This window comes from Drosophila santomea, chromosome 2R (assembly GCF_016746245.2).
Source record: "Drosophila santomea strain STO CAGO 1482 chromosome 2R, Prin_Dsan_1.1, whole genome shotgun sequence".
Lineage (NCBI taxonomy): Eukaryota > Metazoa > Arthropoda > Insecta > Diptera > Drosophilidae > Drosophila > Drosophila santomea.
In genome coordinates, this window is record NC_053017.2 from 15,200,178 (window position 1) to 15,220,722 (window position 20,545).

The following is a 20,545-nucleotide window of genomic DNA, read 5'->3' on the forward strand; positions in this document are numbered from 1 at the left end:
GATTAGAGGTGTGATGTAGATGGCTGCTGTTAAGAATTTTCCACTTAAAGGTATGTCAACTTAAAAGTAGAGCCCCGTTTTTTGCTCCATTTTATCAAGAACCCGGAAAGTGTACAATTAAAATGCAAGCAATCCCTTTTACCACAACTGAATTCTATCCGAACTCCGCCACTTGCATTTCAATGGCCACAACTCACTCAGCATTTCGATAGCGGGACATTGCGCCACTTGGCAGCAGTGGCACAAGTTGGAAGGCGAACAGCCTCAGATGGAGCAGCCAGCACCACCGAGATTCAGATAGGGAGCGAGGAAAAACAGTTCTATTACTTAATATGCAACACTAATGCGAACAATGGCAGCACGACATCGTGGCAAAGGAAAAACCAAAGCCCCAAAAACCAAAACCAAAACCCACTAGAAACCCACAAAAACCGAAGGCCCAGACACACGATCCTCCGGTTGCTCCGTCACCAGACATTCAATCAACACTACCACTTCGACATGGAGACCTTAAGGAAAAAAAACGAGAAAAAAAAAACATTGGAAAACCAGCAACTTAGAAAGGCAACCCGTTGATGGGGAAAAACTTAAGAGGCGAACCAAGGCGGTCAATAGTTTTTCACACCTCAGTTTTTGGTTGAAACACTTAAGTACCTACATATGTATGTACGTGCTATAGTTTTCAAAGCTCCGCTGATATAGAACCACTTTTGATTTGGAGATTTTGCTACGTGCCTGGGTTTCGGCATTTGGGATCTGTTCTGTTCTCTGTTTGCTCGGAATCTACGGGAGATTGGAGCTCGAGATTGAGTGACTGACAATGGCAAGGAATTTGGGCTGCGTTGCTGGAATGATAATTCGAGTGCCTAAATGTGTTCGCCATTCTGGAAGTGGAGCACACTAATGCCGGCGATTTGTCTTCGGGTCGGTCTCTTAGAATTCCTGAAACACAAATGGAGATACAAGTTAGATTAAAGGCTTCCGAAATGCGCTGGACAAAAGAGTGATATGTAGTTCATTTAACATTTTTGGAGAACATTCAAGATATATTACTTATTTTACGTTCTATAGCGTAAACATTTTTTAGACTTCCCCATCTGATTATTTGATTTGATTTGTACCTATGCAATTATTTGCTTCAGGGTTAGCTTACAGTTCTAGTTTCTTTTCGCTTTTCCGTTTGATTTGTTCTCTTATTAAACGAGATTTATGGCCAAGACGGCGAGCCAAGTCAAGACTTGACTTTAAGCCAAGCCCAGTTCAAAATCGAGCCGAGGAAGTCGAACCACTTTGGCACCCAGCACAATCTGTTTTTTTTCTTTTCTCGATTCGAGTGCGCGGTTATTTGCAATCGCAAAAAAAACTCGTTTGCATTTGCGCCCGTAATTTAGTTTTAATATTTGCAATATAATTTTTTGTTGCTGTTGCGGCGGCTATCTGGTGCTTTTATTAGAGCACGCTTCGCAAATTACATAAAGCCAAAGGAGCAGCTTGAAAAAGAGAGCCACAAAAATAAATGTTGACTGCGGCAGCAACATGGATAAAATGAACGTAAACAAAGTGCAGTCGCACCTCGACAAAAAAAATGTACAAAAAATTAAAAAAAAAAAAAACAAAATGTACAAAAATGGCTGGCACGAGCAAAGCTGACGAAGCCAAAATTCAATTCGGTGGGAAAAGAAGCGAGAGGCAGACGAAAAGTCAACATTCGAGTGAGAAGCACAAATCAAACATCAAATAATTGATAGAATATCGTAGACGCGACGTAGCGAAGACAGCCAGCAAAATGCAAAGCAGCGGCGGCCTTTCACCCAGAAATTTGGACTCCACACTCCAACTTTGAACCCAGCACGAGCTCCCAAGAAACCCAACCAAAAAACCCAATCCCAAACCAAAAACCGAAACATAAACAGAAAACATGCCAGCGAAGGGCCAACTCTGGATCGTAGCTGGATTCGAAGTCTTTGCCTTTGGCCAAGTCGTGTTTTTTGTGTGAGTGGGCTTAAAAGGAGGCGGCAGGGGGTGGCGGTGGGGTTTTTGCCACCCGCACAGGCTTCGAGCTGGAATTGAACCAGTTTTGTGTTTTGGCCACTTCGCCAATTCGGGAGTGGTATGGCCAACGCGAAAACCGGCTAAAGAATTTTCCAGCTAAGAAGTTTTTCATGTTCGGTTGCCATTTTCAATGAACCACGAACTCGAACATTCATTTCCATTGTCCTTTTAGGCGAAAACCATAAAAACTAAGCTGAGTTTCAAGTAGTTACCAAATGGATTTTCAAAGTTCTGCGATAATATTTTTGCTTGTGGCGCAAAACCCAATTAGCTTGCAAATTTAGTGTAACGTGCAAAAGTCTGCATGTAAATTAATTTCCTAATCTTTAATACAAAGTAAACAAAAATTTGTAACGATCTGTTAAATTGGGAAAATAAGTTTCTTCTCAACGTTTTTCTCAAATAGAAATTTTTGGACATTTTTCCCATTAGTTTCCAATTTTCCAAATTGAATTCAGATATATTAACCAATTTATAAAAATACGACCTACCCTTTGGGCATTGGAAAAATTAAAAAAAAAATGTAAATTGATGATGATTATTTAATTAAAAACAATCATGAGCCCAAAATCAAGCGTGGCCAATAAAAAATTGACTCCGATCGATGTTCGTCGATGGTCGATGGAAATTTCACTTTCGTTTTGGGGCTCGGCCCTTGGGGTCTTTCGTTCACCAAATTCATTCATTTCGCCGCCCAAAAACACTGACCTCAGCGAGCATTACGTAAAGTGAGTCTTTCTCATTTTGTTTTTACTTTTGGCCAGCCACGCCCAGTAGTTGCTGCTGTGTTTACATTTTGTCTGGCGGCACATCGAAGGTTTTAGCCTAAATGGTTTACAAATTTATGCGGTTTCCACCGAAAATGCTTTCGATTTCAGGCATTTTGATGACGAGCTCAAAGACCACGATTCCCAGGCGGAAGGGGTGGGAAAGTAGCGCCGACTTTTAATTTATATAACCCGAATATGATCCGTGGCTATGATGTGGACAAGATGGGCCACAGCCACAGGCACCTGCTAACATCTTGAAGAGCTCTAGAGTCCGCGTTACAGTTACAGTCACCCAGTTTAGTGACGGACTTTTGCATTCACCAGCAAAAGCAACAAAAGCAGCCAACCTGTTCGCCCATTGACCAAAATTTGCGTATAATTGCCGTACAAGTTGCACGCTTAATGCAAATAGCCAAACAAGCTAGTTGGAAAACAAAAAATTAGAAAAAATAAAGCAAACTGTGAAATGTACATATTTCAAACCAGTTTAAATGGCCGTTGTTCGTTTGCTTTCTGGTTTTCATAATTGATTTATGTATCTTTTGTGAGAGCCCCATTTCCGAGTCCGCATAAACAATATCCGCTTGTCGATTGGCCAACGAAAAGCGAAAATTCCAATCAATCATTTATGCACACAACCCCCAGCCAAGGACATTGGCATTAGAATGCCACTGTCCCTCGACTCGGAATGAAAAACGAGTGAAAAACTTGGCCAACACCCGCACAACAAAGAACCGCAACGAGCCAGCCACATTCTAATCCCGGCCAGAACCTGTTTATGGCCCGGCAATTATTTCTGCCTTAATTGTATTTAATTTGCCCGCACTTCGGCGGGGGTGTGCTGTGCACTGAGTTGTTCTATTCTTTACATGCCGACACTTGACTTCTACTTCGAGGGTGTGGAGCTGTCTTCTGATTTCATTCCCTGCCTCCACTGGCCACTTGGGCGACGGAGCCGCATTCCCGAGTTGAGTTGAGTCTTGGACTCACTTCCTCCACTCTCGCCGGCATTAGTTGGTGTTTAATTAAAGGGTTCTGTCATGTTAGACGCATTGATTAACGACACTAGCGTTTGCAATGTGCGCACCAGGAATGTTTCAAAGCACAAATAAAATGTATATATACAATTTTTCTTTTATTAAATCTACTTGCAATTTAGCAACTTCCGTATTGCCCATGATCTCTTGTTATTTCAGCGATATAGATCACTTTGGCTCCTTCATGAACTATAAACAGTTTTTATTTACTCGCTCCGTTTTGTTTGTTAGCCACTTATCGAAACACAAGCATCGCAGACTACCTCTGCAAATATTTCGCTATTTCAACAACAATGAGTAGATGTGAATATTGTTTATTTGCTGACAAACTATGTGCTCGTATTTGAAGTTTTGGTTTTGCATTCTGCCATTTGCTACTTGCTGCTTGCTACTTGCTGCCTGCTACTTGCTGCCTGCCACTCGCTGCTGGCTTGCCACACATTTGGCCAGCCCAGTGGGTGCCCCCCGCCCAGTGCTCCAATCTCGTATGTTTGGCCAACAATAAAAGCCAGCCAGCTGGAGAGCTGGAGCTGTTGGCCGAGTTGCCTTGCAACAGTTTTCTTTGTTTTGGTTTTTGCAGTTGTTTTGCTTTCGGTTGCGCTGCGCACTGCTCGCATTCGGCTTACTTTGTGTAACAAGTTTGCATATGTAATTAACCGACTGCCAGTGGAGTATTAGTAAATAAAATTAAAAACTAAATCGGAATGTGCACGAGTTGGGCAAACGCCTCGCCTCGCATGATGTAAGCCCAAGCGGCGTAGCAGTAAGCTTGCAAATTCTTACAGTTCTCAAGGCGTCAACCAAAACAAAAGACTTAGGCGACAAACTAGCCATTTGAATGATCTCAAGAAAGTGATGAAGAGACTTGGACCAACAACTTGTCGATTGCGAGTGGGTGCAGCTGAAAAGGTAAACCCATTAGTGCTAATAATCTGCCGGCTGACTCACTTTCGTCGCACAAACCTGACCTTGGGCCTGTGGGCATTATTTTCTAGTTAGCGAATCGCCACCTCAAGAACAGTGTCCACTTCTTGAAAAAAGACTTCTCAAGTTTATTTGTCTTTGATATTATCGCCAGCGGAGTCGGAAGCTTATTGTTCTCGTTTCCAGTCTCCATTTTCAATTTTGCTGTTTTTTATGATTATTTCGTTGTTATCTTTTGAGTTCGTTCTGATCAGCTCGCCGAAGTCCATTAAAAGTGAGTAAATTAAATGAAATTTTGTCAAACAAAAAGAAGCACAATAGAAGCAATCATATCGGGTTTACTGAACTGGGCGCGGGTGTATGATGTCAGATCTAGGAAATGAGTTCTGCTTGGCCAGGCATCCAAGTATTTATGAGTTAGCTAGGCCTAGGTAACTTAAATATACTCATAACTATCTGGCAAAAGATAAATGGGAGTGTCTTTATTCGTGGCTCTGATTATCTCTAATGTGGGGTAAGTTTAAAATGTGGGAATTTGTTGAGTAATTGAGTGAATTGTTTGAGAATTCTTATCTTAGTACGGGCAGTGCACTGCCTGCACACTATAACTATATTTTTGGGAGTGTAACTTTCGAAATGTTCAGCTTCATTCAAAACTGCAGGCAAAAGCAACGACCTTCAATAAACAAAAAAACGAAGAAGAAGCCGCTTAAACAATAAAAGCAACAATAGCGAATGCATCGCAGAGAGCGACGAGCCAAGAAACTTGATTAAAGTTAAGAAAAACGTAAAGTTCAACTTGTTTCTGCTGTCATTTGTTGCTGTTTCTGGCTGTTTGCTTCGCTTTTGTTGCACTTCTGCTGAAGTATTTGCGCCATGGCTTGACATTTCGCACAAAAAGCAAAAAACAAGGCGAAAAAATCGAAAAAAAATACAACAAAAAAGCAACAAATGAAGAAGAGGCTGCAAGATTTCATGCTTTTATTTTCGCAATTGGTTGCACCAGCCCAGCCCAGTGCGATATAATGAATCTAAAAATGCCCTGGGCTATTGTCACTAGCGTAATTAGCCTGCTGCTCTCAAAACCCCAATGGCATTATCTATAATATATCAACTGATGTGCGAGCCCTGAGATCGGCGGAATCGCCAGTTATAATGCCGTGCAAATTTCAAATTCTTTGCTGCAAAACCGCAAATGTCAAGACGCGGAGTGCAATATGCCACAGTGGTCGTGGGTAAGTTAAATATTTAAGTCGGATCTTATTAAGTCAATGATTAAATTCAAGCCACACCTTTGAGCCAAGATTAATTTATCCAGAAAAAAAGTAAGAAAATACTAAACAAGTCAAAAAGAAGATGCAATCGGCTTACCCCATTAAATGACTTATCTACGTCAAATAAAACATATTTATGGTCACTTAAAATTAAAACCTCAGTGGATGTAAAAATCAATTAGTTACAAATGTGCTAAAGCGCTTAAAAACATTAGAATGTTATAATTAGGTCTCATATTTAGTCATTAGTGGTCATAAAGCAACACTTATTAGCAGTCTCAGCAGAACACACTGTGCTGGGTGAATAGCACTTGACGTGACCAGTCTGGGTACCGAATACCCACTACCAACTACCGACTACCGATCACCGATGGCCGGCTGAAAATGGTATTGCATTGAACCGCTTGGCCCACAGAACGCCCCTCGCCAGTTGGCGGCCCCATTGTTTCGACCATTTTCCTTTTCCTTTTTTTTCCGTTCGGTTTCGCCAAATGCCAAATGGAGACGACAGTTAGAGAGCCACCTTGGCTAAGCTAGAACCGCTGGACAGGCGGCTAAGTTGAAACGGATTCGAAAGCCATTGTAGTAGCTTCCTTTGGTGCAGCTTTCAAAGGGTCTGTCACATGGAGACCTTTGCACAAAGGGCAGTACAATTCGGTTGGAAAAACACACTTCTATTATTAAGAATAATTTCCAGTAATGCAATATCGAAACATATGGCAAAGTCAATTGGGAATTTTGAGCAGATCAAAAAGCAACCAAATTAGTAAATCTGAAAATTTTAAATAGTTAAAAATGCCTTAAAAAGGCAGTCCACCATATGATGGTAAAATAGACTAATAATACTAACATAAGATAGATCCCGTTGACAGGGCGGCTAAGTTTAAACAAATTCGGAAGCTATTGTAGTAGCTTCAAAAGGCACTGTCACATCGAAACCTTTGAACAAGGGCCAGTAAATAAATTTTCAATAAAGCATCGTGGCCACAAGTAGTAAAATGGATTTGGAAGGCAACGGGGACTGCTCGGCAAGCAGCGAAATTAGCAAGCCAGAAGATTTGAAGTCGCCAAAAGGGACAAGGAATCCCATGACCGAGAAAACCAAGAAGAATCTTCTAAAGAAAGCCACTAAGGCGGAGCCACAACTGGCTAAGCATTTGAAAATCAAGTGCATGATAAAGGAAAGAGTTAAAATGGCGCAGGACAGGAAATTCAAAGAGCTGGCACTTAGGAAGTTCGCAAAGGATAAACCACTGCAGGATGGGATCATGCGCAGTGATAAGCTGAAGTCCAAGCGTAAGGTCATGCTGATAAAACCCTCATTGAAGTCCATACGTCCCAAGATGCTTGGCCGGCGCCCAACTCCGATGCCTTGTCCTCGAAAAAGAAAGGAAACACGTTCAAAGACCTTGCCAAAATTCGTTCCCTTGTGTCAGAAGAAAAACCATGTCGTCAAACAAGAATCCTCCGAAGAGTGATAGTCCGTCTACTATGAAAATTGTAATATATGCATTTTTATAAATTTGTTTGTTATTTTGTTTTTGTTGCTTCAACTAATATAATTGGATGACACATTCAAATTTGCTTAGCTATCCAGACAGAAATGCGCTCTTCTGAGTCTGCTCACATATTGAATCCTCAAAACTCAATTACAATAAATTCCAATTGCGATCGATAGGCTTATTTATGCGACAAGAGCCCGAAGGTTGTCGGCGTCTCGTAAAATTCTGTCCAGAAATAGGCAAATGTGTCACGACATCGAATCGGCGTATTTGAATTTATTTCGATGGTTTTTCGATTTTGGGTCAAGTGCGCACAGAATGCTAATGAGTTGCTGCTCCTCGAAGCAACAAGAAGCCACAAAAATAGTTGTGGCAAGAAGAAAAACAAAGTGTATTCACCCACATTCGAACTGCAATGCCCACTTAGATATATGGAACACTAGTGCAGTGTCAACGGCAATGGAGGATGAACGATTTGATCTACCTTCTGCGGATTAGAGCGAGCTACGCTGGAAATAGTAACCACTCTTGCCACAGTGCAGAAGGAAAAATGTTTGTCTCGGCGCTGGATTTGAACTCGGGACCCACAAGAATTACTTCAAGAACATCAGGAGAACTTAGACCGCAGCACCATCGAACCTTTCAAAGCAGAATGAGCTAAGATCGAACCCAACCACCGCAGCAAGCAGTGGTCCAATCAGAATGGCAAGCAGTGCGCATACGCGTCAAGTAAATGTAGAATTCGAAATAATTATAAGAAGCATATTGAATTTATTAATATTAATATCTTTATGCAAAAAGAGATTTCTGCACTCATAATTTAAATAACTTCAGCATTTTTTCCAATTAATTTTCAAGAATTTGTACATGTACTCAATGACAACAAAGGAAGTGGGCGTGTTTTTAAACGAGCATCAACACTCAACGGGCTGCTGCAACTGCCTTGGCACACAATTTTTCGGGTATACGAGTATGTCTTCTGACAGATCTGTGGGCCATTAATCAAACCCTAAACTAATCTCCAGTCAGTCATTTCGACAACTCGCGCCAAATGTGCGAGACATGCGACGCCTCGTCGCGTTCTTAGATGCGATAATAAACGGCAATTACTTGCAGTTAAAAAAAGCGTTTCAGTTGAAAACAAGGTGTGAAGCCCAAAAGTGCCAGATAAATTCGAATCGAATCGAATGGACGTGGGCGTTGGTCCGCACTCCAAAATTCCCAGCTCTCGAGGCTCTTGCATAAATTCGTCTGATAAAGTTTTCAATGAATCGCTGCTACGGCTGCACTGCCGTTTGAAATACTGCGGCCATATGATATTTTAATTTTCAATTAGCGACTCCAAAATCTGTCGACACAGAGGGAAAAAACAAAAATTAACTTTGCGTGGTTGTGCTGCATTTTCTTGTTTCGTATTTTTAAGGCAAGACGCAGTGGGTCAAAGAGTCAGGATTGTGATGCATGCAACATAGGCTGCAAGTTGGGTGACTGTTTTCCACTTCATCATCCTACTACACACGAAATATTTCGCCAAAAAGGCAATCATTTCAAATAATATTCACTGGTACACTTTTGCTACAGTTTCGTTTTCCAATCACTCATAATCTGAAGTAAAAAGCCGAGTTGAGCAATAATAAGCCGGCAAAGATGTTGCAAAGTAAACATGAAAAATGGGACAAACAGGTCTTAACATTTAACAATTTAATAACGTATTATTAGCTTAACAACATGAATATCTATAAAATATAATAGGCTCTTATTATATGATATCTATAAGGAAATCGTAGTGAACTTTTGTAGGCTTCCAGATTTCCTAGTAGTTTATTATTATTTGTTGTTAAATCGAAGAAACCCCATAAACATGGCGAATTTTCTACCGAACCCAGCGTTATTCACTTGATTCACATTCACTTTTGTTTGACAAATGTGGCGAAAAAAGGGGTAAAATGTTGTCAAACCATCACAGTGTGCCAAAGGTATGAAATTCCAAAAATGTTTATTTTCACATTAATACATCATTTTCCATTGCTATTATTAAAATGCAAGAGAAATGTTTCACGTTTGGGCATTGCTATATCAAAAAGCTTAAGTTTCTTTTTAACAGAAAAATAAATACAGCATTTTTGCACCACTGTGCTGGCTGTGACAAATTTATGACCCAAAATATTTCGCGCCAGCCGGAGGCTGTTTTTATTTATTTATTTATTACACTTTTGGCGCAATTAAGAGCAATGATTTTCGGGTTTCGCGGCTGTGCGTTTCATGGCCATGCGATGCCAGAGGCGCTGGAGTGAACAAATTAATTCAATTAATTGATTGTTGACACATTTACGCATTTGACTAACCACCACTCTGCGACCTTCAGATACTTCCAGCTACTATTTCCCATCGCAAAATCGATTTGTGCCATCATCCGGATCCTTTCCACGCGCCCAGCCGCCCTCGCTGAGTGGATTCCGGGCCAGTTCCGGCGGCTTCTCCCCGTCGCCGGGCTCCTACCAGGAGCAGCTCCTGTTCATCGCCAACGAGAATGCCAAGCAATCGCCGGCGGCGGCCAGTTCGCCATTCGGAGCTCCATTTGCAGGCAGTTCCCAGTTTGCGGTAAGTTGCACCAAAAATGCAAATTCAAATTCAAATTCAATTATTTCCCCATTACATTTCCTTATTCGGCGAGGGGGCGTTCAAGCAGCTCCGCTCTGGGCAATTAGTGGGTTTTTCCTCGCTTTTTTCGGCTGTTTTTATTTCGGCCGTAGGCACGCCAGTCAATCAACGCCGAAAACGAAATCAAACCGAATGCAAAATGCAAAAAAATTCACAAGCATTTGCACATGCCACATATGAAATTAGATTTAGTTGGCTGGCCAAAATTGGCAAAATTGCAGGCCGGAATTTGGAAAGGCAGGATACTGAATACTCAATGTCTAGGGATCGTTGTGGATCATGGAGCTGGGGATTTAGTAAACTTCAAAGTTCAGCCACTCGCTTTTATCTGCGTACTATCTAATTTCTCTGTGGGCCTATACATGTTCAACGTATGTATTTTAACGGCACGCGACTGTCAAAAACTGTTAGATACTTTTTAATATATCCGCAGGCCGCACGCTAGCACGTCAGATAGATATAAAAAGTGCAATCAAATTATAGATATAAAATATATGCGTGAACGAAATGGCAGCAACTGCCGACTGACCATTTGGATATCCACACACTTTCACTTGACCAAAGTCAAACAAAGCGAATCGGCTTCTGCATATCAACGAATATATATGCGTGAATAATTGCCGCGCATTCGAAGCCATGCGAAAAGTTGCGTTGTTTCTTAATTGAAAAAGTGTAAACTCACATTGTTTATGATGCGATGAACACGCACTTTGCAGCTTTGGCCCTAATTGAAACGGCTTTGTTGGCCAGAAAGGGGGAGGAGGTGCTGCCCCCCAGCGGGATGGCTGCACCATCAATTCCCAAGTTGCAGTGCACGATCTGCAGCTGAGCCACCAATCCTGACTTATCCATACCCTTCGCTGTGGTAACCCACAACAGTGGAGTTTTGAGACTATAGTTGAGTTATGAGACCATAGTTGAGTTGTGTAAGGGTACTGCCATCTTCGTCATCATCCGACTTCTTTATGCGCCAGCGAAGAACTCAATTAACCTGGTTTAGGTGGCAATGGGGTAACCCTTTAGAAGGCATTCTCCAGCTGATGCATGCAGACAGCTCCAAGCTCCAGGCTGCAGTCGAAGGAGCAGAGCTACTGAATAGATCCTCCCAGCAGTGCCATCTCCCATCTCCATCTCCACCCATCAGCTTATCGCGAGGCGTAATGGAAATGGTGAGTCGTCTGAATGGCGGCTGATTGGCCAATGGTCAAGTCGAGTGTGTTGGTCCAAGGGGAAAGTGCGTCGTAATGACGCAGTGAGTGTTGGCGGTGCAATAACCCTCTTCCGCGGCTAAAACTGCTTTCCAGCGACGTGAGCGAGGCTTTCATAGTTTCATTATGCTATCCATATTGACAAATGCCTTAGAAACGTTTGTTTTTAATTTCCCCCACCGGCCGACGATCGCTTTCTTCGCCGCCACACACCAACTACCACACAAAGCACCATCTCCAGTCCAACTGTTGACAATGGGCAGTGAAATTTTGACATGAGAGCATATTAGAGCATACACTTCAAACTGGAAAAAATATGCTGCAATCGGAAACGAGCTCTATTCAAGTACACATATTATGAAAGTCGCTGCTAAGCATTCTAAGAGCAGGGAAAGCTATCTAAAGAAAATTAAGTTTATGTTTGGTTTAATATCATATATCAAGTAGCAGATAGATAGATGATAGTCACTGAAAAATATAAAATATTTTTAGACAAGACAAAGCTTTTCTCCCTGTGTAAAAGCGAGAAGTAGAGCCGCCCATTAAGTGACTGCTAATCAGAGTAAGTCCGTGGACTGAAGACCGCATTTCCAGCGGGAGAGAAAATCTGTGGCCGCCTAGATTGAAAATGCTGAGTGGATTTTCTGATGCGTAAACCGATCCGCCAAGAAGCGGAAAAATAAGTGCATTGAAATGCGCCTTTTAGCAACAAAACTCGCGTTTTGTATGCAATTTGCTTAACAGAGCACAACTTTTGAAGCCAATGCAGTCGCAAAAGGCCCGACTACACTTTCAAAAAGCCAAAACACACAACACACCAGCCAAAGTCGAAACAATACCAATCATAATGGATTGGAGTACAAGAAGTACTTGGAGTATTGGAGGCGAAACTGGCGGCAATTTGGTTTTTGGATTTTCGATTTTGGCCTGCGACTGGATAATTAGTCAGTCGCACTGGATATCGCCTCCAACGACCTTGATACACTTCAATCAAATATTTTCAATCGATTTCCATTGTTTGCTGCAGCTTTCAATGTGGATTTCTATAGTAATCCGTCTACAGCTCCATGGCATTGTCTGCAACACGTCGAAGGTGCTTGAGAAGGGTCTGCTCGAACTCTTCTGAGCACTCAAGTGTTCCAAACCCACCTGAAGTTGCCCTGATTACGGACTTTGTCACCTGAAGACCCTGCTTATGATAGTTCTGTCACTTTAGCCGACTTTGGGCTATCAACCTAAGACCTCGATCAATGTTGGCTTAAGTCAGCTTAGGAAATTGTTATGTAAGGGAGTAGCTTCGAGTTATCTTTCTTAGTTGAATATCTCTATATTTGGCAGCGAAAATTAAAGATGGTTTGCATATATTGGTGACTAAACAAGTTGGTAAATACCTACCTTGAACCACGATAAAGATTCTGATTCACCATGATTCACTTGGTAATTCAGGTAATTTTTGTTCGATGATTCCAACTGCAAATTCCCTATTCCTGTTCATCATTAATTCACCTATAGACAATCATAAATAGACAAGTCAATTAACAAACATTTGGACATTTCGGACACATAGCTAATAACTTTCCTACTTTCTTAATTACAAGTTCACCATCCAAAAGCAAAGATTGTCCAGAGAAAAGATTAATATACACCCCTCTTAATGATGGGTAAATGGCCAGTTCAATAACCCAATACTGAAAATCCTTCTGAAGAACGTTGATGACTATTCCCATGTACACTTAATTATAGGCCCATTCTGCTTCCAGCTTTAATCCATTATTTATCAGGTCGTTTATATCATTTGACAAAAAAGCAGCAGAAAAAACAAAATGTTAAACTAATTAACCTGCTTTGCCATAACACCATTAAAAAAAACCCACCTCTCTGTTCCATAGAAACCGAATCGCCAGACGGACTATTACGATATCTCGCCACGCCCCTTTGGAGTGCCCTCGGGGGCGGGACCAGCGGCAGCTGGAGGAGCGGCCACGTCCGCATCGGTGACCAATGGCTTCACACGCTCCAAGGCGATACGGAATGGATCGGGGAACAGCCTCAGCGGTGGATTCCAGCCGCAGACGCAGCGCATCAATGTGCCCCACCAGCAGACGCAGTTTCTGGCCCACTTCAGCGAGTCTGGGGTAAGCAACTGCAACACTTCAAGAAAAAGTGTGTTATAAGTGTATAAATAAGTGCTTCAATGAAAGTGGAGTCTGCTTATTCAAAGGGCTTATATAAACTTACGCTGCTAAGTTTAATTAACTTAACAGAAGTATCAAATAAATATTATTATATATATTTGACCACTTTTGATGACTCTGTGTAATAACAAACTGATTTTTATAAGTGTACATCAAGATGTAGAGTGCAGATCGAAAGAAAGTAAGAGCGACAGAAAACCAATCTCAATTGGCATAACAAGAAGCACTCGAGTTCGGGCAAAACAATTTCGCTTCGGCATTGCATAACAAGTTAACAAAACAATTGGCTCTGCTCTGATTTTGGCCAATATCAGTTTTTTGTTTTGTTTTTTATTTCGATTTCGGGGAGTTAGGAGTTGGGAGTCTTACGTGACTTCCAAACAGTAAATGCTTTGCGGCGTTTATTTCGTTTTATTTTTTTTATTTTTTGGCAACTCAAGTAGCCAAACTTCAGAACCAGTTCCAAGCCACGCGAGCTCTAGTTATTGCTGTTTGCTGTTTAATTTTAAAATAAAAAAAGGAAACAAAAAACAACGAACCCACACAAAAACCGCAGAAAAAGGCCAAATCGAATTGCGGCAAAAATATTTTACCTTTCACCCTACTGCATTTCATGCTCCACATTTTTGATTGTTATTTGCTCAACGTTTTGGCCAACCAACGAACTTTGTTCATAAATCATGTTCGCATTACCAGCCCCTCTTTGCAAGTCTCTGTTTACTTTTGAAGCTGTTCGAATAGCAAGTGTTTATTCACATATAACTTGTGTATTTTCAAGGAGATAATATTTACATACCAGTAGTAGTATGTATACTTTGCTACGAACTCATAATTGAAATGTCAGAGCGGAAGCGTTTCTCGCTCCGGTTTCCCTTTCCGTTTTCGCGTTTTGCCCACATAAATTTCTCAAGTTAATTGCAGCAATTTGTTGGCCCATTCGAAATGGGCGAAAGTGCTGCCTTGATCGATGCCAGCTTAAGCATCAAATCAGCTCACGATTAATCGGCCATAATAACAATTGCTAGTGGGCGCTCAAAACCCATTAGTTGGCATTACTTTTGAGTCAATCATTCTCTATTGACTCAACCTGCTGCAATCCACTGCCAATCACCAATCGTCTTCACGGCTCCAAGACTGGCCCACGCTGAGAAAAGACCGTATATCTGCTTACTGATAAGTACTACTATATATTTCATATTCAATATTAGCGTTAAAATAGTACTAAATACCAAAAAACCTGAAAATGCTGCTATGATCGGGTACAAAACGATCTTATTTTTCGCTGTGCAAGTGGATTTGGCAACCTGCTGCGGGGAATCTTCCAACTTTGACAGTCGCGAGGTTGCCTTCACATAAAAATTAAATAAATACGAGCGCATAAATTATAGATGAACGGATGGCTGTGTGATGGGGGGTGGGGGTTTTGGTGGGGGGTTGGCAACTGGAAATTTGCACAAAACGCTTTAGACAAATTTGAGAATCACTTGAATGGCACCGTGGTTGCGAAGAGTTCGCACGCCACACAATTGACAGCAGACGAACCGCAGAGATTGCGGCTCCATGTCGAAACTGTAACAGTTTCCCATGACGATAGTCGAGTCGAGGCTGTGAACGGAGATCTGCAGCTGTGGCATCTTGCCAATGCTGTATTAGATCCAAACCGTAATCCAAACAATGCGCGTATTAATAACACACCAAACTCTTCTTTTTGCAGAACGAAAAGCGTCCGGTGACCAGCAGCAGTCGTCCATTTGGCAATGGAGGCTTCTCACCCACCCGCACACGAACTCAGGCCCCGGTATCGGCTCTTCCGGATAACCCATCCACTCCGGCAGCCACGGCCTTCAGACCGCGTAATCGTTATCAACCCGGCAGCTCCACTGCATCCACCACAACCACAACTACGAGCAGTGCGGAGGTGAGCAGCAGGCGGTACAACCGCTTTGGCAGCAACAGGGCCAAAGCCACCAGTACCAGCACCACCTCCACCACACAGAACACGCCCTCGGAACGTCCCAGTTTCGGCAGGAAGTCACCGAATCCGAGGCGACCCGTTTTCATCAGTCGCGAGGTCAACGAACCGGTGAGTGCGGTCAGCAAGCGACCATTCAACTACAGTGGAGCCAGGCTAAAGCTGCCAGCCAGACCCACCGCTCGCACCACCAGCACCACCGAAAGCGCTGAGGCCGAGGAGGAGGAGCCCCTGGATGAGGAGGAGGACGAGGAGGAGCACGAGGCCAGTGATGAGCAGTACGAAGAGGAATCCGACGAGGGAACCGAAGAGCACTCGGAGTCCTCGAGCCTGGAGAAGTTGCCACTCCAGGAGGAGGCCGTTACCCCAGTGACAGTGGCCAAGAATGAGGCATTTGCACATGTAGAGCCTTCCGAACCCACCACCAGTTCCGAAACGGATCACGAAAGCAGCACCAGCAGCACTGAAGAGAGCCAAACTGATTTGTCGGAGGTGACCAACGGCGAGGCTGAGGTCACCAGCGCTGAGATTGAGGTCACCACTCTACCCCCCGTGCATGAGGAGGAAATCGTAGACGAACCCACCACGATTATTCCGCCGGAGAACCAGTCGACGGAGGATGCTCATGTGGATGAACAAACCGTAACCACCGAACCGCCTGTGGATAGCACCTCCAAAAGGGAAGAAATCGAAAACGTATCCAAGCCAGAGGAGTCCAAGTCATCGAAGCAAGAGGAACACAGCACATCGAAATCTGAGAACCAAAGCCTAAGCAAGCAGGAGGAGCAATCCGAGTCCCAGTACGATGACGAAGGCGAAGGTGAGGACTATGAGTACGATGATGAGGAGGGTAGTGAAGATTCAACCAGCGAAGTGGAGAGTCACGACTCCAAGCCATCCACACCAAGTGCTGATCATAAGGACGATCGCGAAATCATTTCGGTGGTAACCACCAAGAGCGTGGTCAACGGATCCACAATTTTACCAGTGCCAGTTACTCCGAGCACCAACTTTGCAACCGTGGAGGAAGTTGAGTCTTCCCATGCTGACCTCAAATTGGAAACTACCACATCCATGACCTTGGAGGAAGAGAAGGGCCCGAATGCTACCGAAAACTATGTGGTTGTGGCCTCCATCCAGCCCAGTCGCAGCATCAATGGAGCCAGGTTCCTGCCTTTCCCGGCCATTGAGCAGGAGGAGACGAAACAGACGCTCTCTGAACTGGAGCGCAAGGTGCATTCCAAGCAGCAGCAGACTCCAGCTCAAAAGCAATCGGAGGGCAGCGAGGAGGTGCAGGACAACTCCTCCATCCAACCTCCAATAGTTTCCTCCACGGAGAGCATCATTGACAAGCTGGATCGAGTGCAGTCAGAGCTTTCCAGTGGCTTGCTATCTGGCAAGTATCCCATCATCAGCCAAATGGACTCCTCCACACCAGCAACCAGCACCACTGTGGGCACAGGTCCCGGAAAATTTGTGCCACACATCAGGAAGTATCAGCCCAGGACCACATCATCCGCTCCCAGAACCACCAGCAGCAAGGTGAAGGTGCAGCATTTCGATGACGGTGAAATGGATGAGCTGGCCACCCTTCTTCCTGTGGGCTTCAAGCCCAGGCCGAGCTACAAAAATCGTAAGATTACGACCACCACCTCCACCACAGAAGCACCGCCAGCTGAGCTATCCAAACAGAAACCCGGACGCAACTCCACCATCAGTCGTTCATTCAAGAGTGGTCACGTGGCCGTCCAGGAAGTGGCTCAGGCTGGACTACTGCCGAAGGGGTATAAGCCACCCAAGACAACGACTACAACGAGCACTACCGAAAAAGCGGAGGAGAGCAGTCCAAATACTTCCTCGGGACTCGAGAGTCTCTTCAGCGAAATCCAGTTCGACGACAAGTTGGCCTCCCTGCTGCCCAAGGACTACAAATTGAACAGTGCTCCCAAGCAGCAAGTGAAAAACACCACCACCACTGCCACTCCGTCAACCACCCAAAGGAATCTGCCAGTTGCCGTGCCCTTCGATGATCTGAGCACCTTTCAGCTGCCTCCTGGATATAAGGCTCCCGAGCCCAAGAAGGAAACCAAGCTGCCACCAGGTGTGACTCCCATTAAAATAGATTCGTTGAAGGACCTGCTACCTCCTGGATTCAAGTTGAATGTAACGGAGAGCGATGCTAGCGACGAGATTCCCGCTTCCCTGTTGCCACCTGGCTACAAAGCCAAGAAGCAGCATCCCGCCTCAACCACCACCACCACCTCTACGACAACGAGTAAACCCCCCGTGGTGGCTACCAGCACCACTGAAGCAGCTGTAATGGAAGCGGCAGGTGGAAGTGGCTTCAAGGTCGTGTTCCCCAAGGGAAACCACAAAAGGTTGGGTGCGCACCGTCTTACAACACCTCATCCCTCCGGCGACGAAGGAACAGCTGCGTCCTCGAGCTCCAACCTGCAAGTGATGATCAAGAAGGGTCCACCGACCAGGGCCACCACCGAGTTCACCGGCTGGCCAACTCCGCCGACCACTCCGCTGTCCATCGACAAGCTGAACGCAGAGACCATCAACTTTGAGGATTTGTTGGCCGCCAGTGGAACGAGTAGTACGACAAGCACTACCACAACTACGACAACTACAACCACAACGACCACTCCACGCCCCACCAAACCGGGTCACTGTACCGCCGACTGCGACTTGGCTGCCACCATTAAGATCATCGACGGTGTGGCATGGAAACCAGAGCTACTCGATCACAACACCGTGGAGTGGAAGAATCTGGCCCACGAGCTGGAGGCTCAGGTAAATGATTCCTCCTATCTGGGGTACGAAAAAGCTTTGTTTTACCATTTTCACCTCTGCTCTTTACCAGCTCAACGAAGTTTATTCCGAAGCTCCGCAGCTGAACAAGTGGTACAAAAAGGTGCGTATTGATAGCTTCAGCAAGGGCAGCGTCCTAGTCGACTACTATGTGGAGCTGGCCAACATAACCGAGGATGTGGATACCCTGGAAATCCGCCAATTGTTCCACGATGCTCTGACTAAGCCATCTACCCCAGTGCTGCCGGATAAGGATGCCCAGGAAAATGAGACGGATAGCGTCTCGGGACCGCAGGAGGAGCAGCTAGTGACCGCCAGCTATCAGATGGGCAAATACATAATTGATCCGGTGGCCACGGATTTCAGTGGTTAGTTTAGAAGACCTTTTCTATTTCACTTGGAACTTTATCTATCTATATTTTCCGTGCAGTTATAGCCAAGAATGCTCATACCAATGTGGAGTTCGCAGAGGAGGATCTGCTCATTCCCCAATGGGCCATTGTCGTCATAGTGATTGGAGTAGGTTCCCTGGTGTTTGTCGTCATCTTTGGTGTCACAGTGGTAAGTTGGAAGATCAGTTGAACATTTAGATCATTGGTTAATAACTTTCCCTTTTTCAGTTGCTCAATCGACAGAAGAGGGCCAAGAAGACCCCCATTCCTCTGACCAATGATATGCTAAACGAGCTAAAGGTTAACCACATGGGTGGTGCTGACAACTATGGCGTGGATGATTTCTATAACATCGACGATCCTTGGAACGATACCAAGCAGCCTATTAAGCCAAAGGTGGGTGTACCTGCCTCACGTTTTTTGAAGTTCTTTGCAGTCAAACTTACAACACTTTCCTTTCAGCGCTTTACCAACTCAATGCACGGTAGCAACAGTTCCAACATCTACGACAGTTGGCGATCCACCAGGCATGCGCACACCAGCGGAGATTACTTTTACGACCAGCAGCCAACCTATTCCCAGAAAGGAGACTCGCTGAAGAGGCCGCAGCTCCACCATGGTAACCACAGCAGTCACAGAGAGTACCCCGCCCACCACCACCAGGCGTCGCAGCAGCACCAGCAGGCGTACGGTCACCAGTATCCGGATGCCTTCGCCGATGCCCATCAGATGTACAGCTACAACAACCACGCGAGTCGGACGCGCTATTCCCGCGACTATGATCCCGATTTTTGAGGGGGCTCTCTTGACTTGACTGGACAGGATTGGAGTGGAGTGGAGCACCCATCCATCCATCCGTGTACTAGCTTTAGTAACTTGCGAACGATTTTGAGTTGTAACTAAATAGCGTAAAGAATCGTAGTTGTAATGCTGCTATAATTTATCGTACTGCCTGCTGGCTTGGCTCTAAAGTCGTCCACTTTTCAGTACCCACAGCCGGCCGTAGCTAAACTAAGTTAAGCTACATATATACTTTTGAATACTTAAAGGAGCTGCTATATCTGGATGCCTTACACTTCCGCTTAACATACGTATGAAGGAAATGTTTTAATAGAACGTTGGGGGCTTGCCCCGGAAAATAAATAGTCATGCACTCTTAGTTAATCCTAGGTCATATGTAAAACTAGATACACTAAAATATATACTTTGTATTATTTAAAGTACTGGCGGCTTGCTATACTACTAATGGATGTCTAATTTTAGACAAAAAATAAAAAACAATTTATACGATTTACAATTGAATGAATTTTTAAATTATAAAAAAGTTGATTTGCCGAAACCCGGGATTGAACCGGGGACCTTTAGATCTTCAGTCTAACGCTCTCCCAACTGAGCTATTTCGGCAGCTGGGGCTGTTACGGCAAAAGCCGATTTTTACACCAGTGATGGTTTGAGTCTAATTGTTGTCAGTGTTGTAAAATTCGAAATCCATCTAGCAAAGACACCACACCAATTACTTTTTATATACGAGCTTAGCACTACTGCCATTTTAGGCAGATCCGTAGCATCTGCCGAAATAGCTCAGTTGGGAGAGCGTTAGACTGAAGATCTAAAGGTCCCCGGTTCAATCCCGGGTTTCGGCAATCAACTTTTTTTTTAAAGGAGAAAAAGTTTGACACCGAACTCGAGCAATTAGCTAGTGAATAAAACAACAATTATTTAAGGCTCATTTATTTTTAAT

General features: G+C 44.0%; 2 protein-coding genes and 2 non-coding genes across 6 annotated transcripts in view; 3 read left to right on the forward strand and 1 right to left on the reverse strand.

Annotated features, from left to right (window-relative positions):
• Positions 1 to 20,082, forward strand: part of LOC120444749 (mucin-5AC) — a 35,429-nt gene extending 15,347 nt beyond the window's left edge. For all 3 annotated transcript variants that reach the window (XM_039624677.1, XM_039624678.1, XM_039624679.1), the window contains exons 3-9: positions 9,925 to 10,160; positions 13,318 to 13,563; positions 15,338 to 18,394; positions 18,465 to 18,780; positions 18,843 to 18,973; positions 19,033 to 19,200; positions 19,267 to 20,082. In XM_039624677.1, coding sequence (XP_039480611.1) covers positions 9,925 to 10,160; positions 13,318 to 13,563; positions 15,338 to 18,394; positions 18,465 to 18,780; positions 18,843 to 18,973; positions 19,033 to 19,200; positions 19,267 to 19,599 — 4,487 coding nt within the window. In that variant the 3' untranslated portion in view covers positions 19,600 to 20,082. The remainder of the gene's footprint in view (positions 1 to 9,924; positions 10,161 to 13,317; positions 13,564 to 15,337; positions 18,395 to 18,464; positions 18,781 to 18,842; positions 18,974 to 19,032; positions 19,201 to 19,266) is intronic.
• On the forward strand, positions 6,945 to 7,579 carry LOC120444751. Its single transcript, XM_039624681.2, has one exon. The coding sequence runs from the start codon at positions 7,056 to 7,058 to the stop codon at positions 7,533 to 7,535; it is 480 nt and encodes a 159-aa protein (XP_039480615.1). The 5' UTR covers positions 6,945 to 7,055; the 3' UTR covers positions 7,536 to 7,579.
• Positions 20,083 to 20,135: 53 nt separating the features above from the next.
• Trnaf-gaa lies at positions 20,136 to 20,208 on the reverse strand. Its single transcript has one exon. It is a non-coding gene; the product is annotated as a tRNA-Phe (tRNA).
• A 166-nt stretch (positions 20,209 to 20,374) lies between these two features.
• Positions 20,375 to 20,447, forward strand: Trnaf-gaa. The gene has a single exon. It is a non-coding gene; the product is annotated as a tRNA-Phe (tRNA).
• Positions 20,448 to 20,545: the final 98 nt, after the last annotated feature.

Coding starts and splice junctions, on each gene's coding strand:
- LOC120444751 (XM_039624681.2), top strand. CDS start 7,056: ATGGATTTGGAAGGCAACGGGGACTGCTCGGCAAGCAGCGAAATTAGC.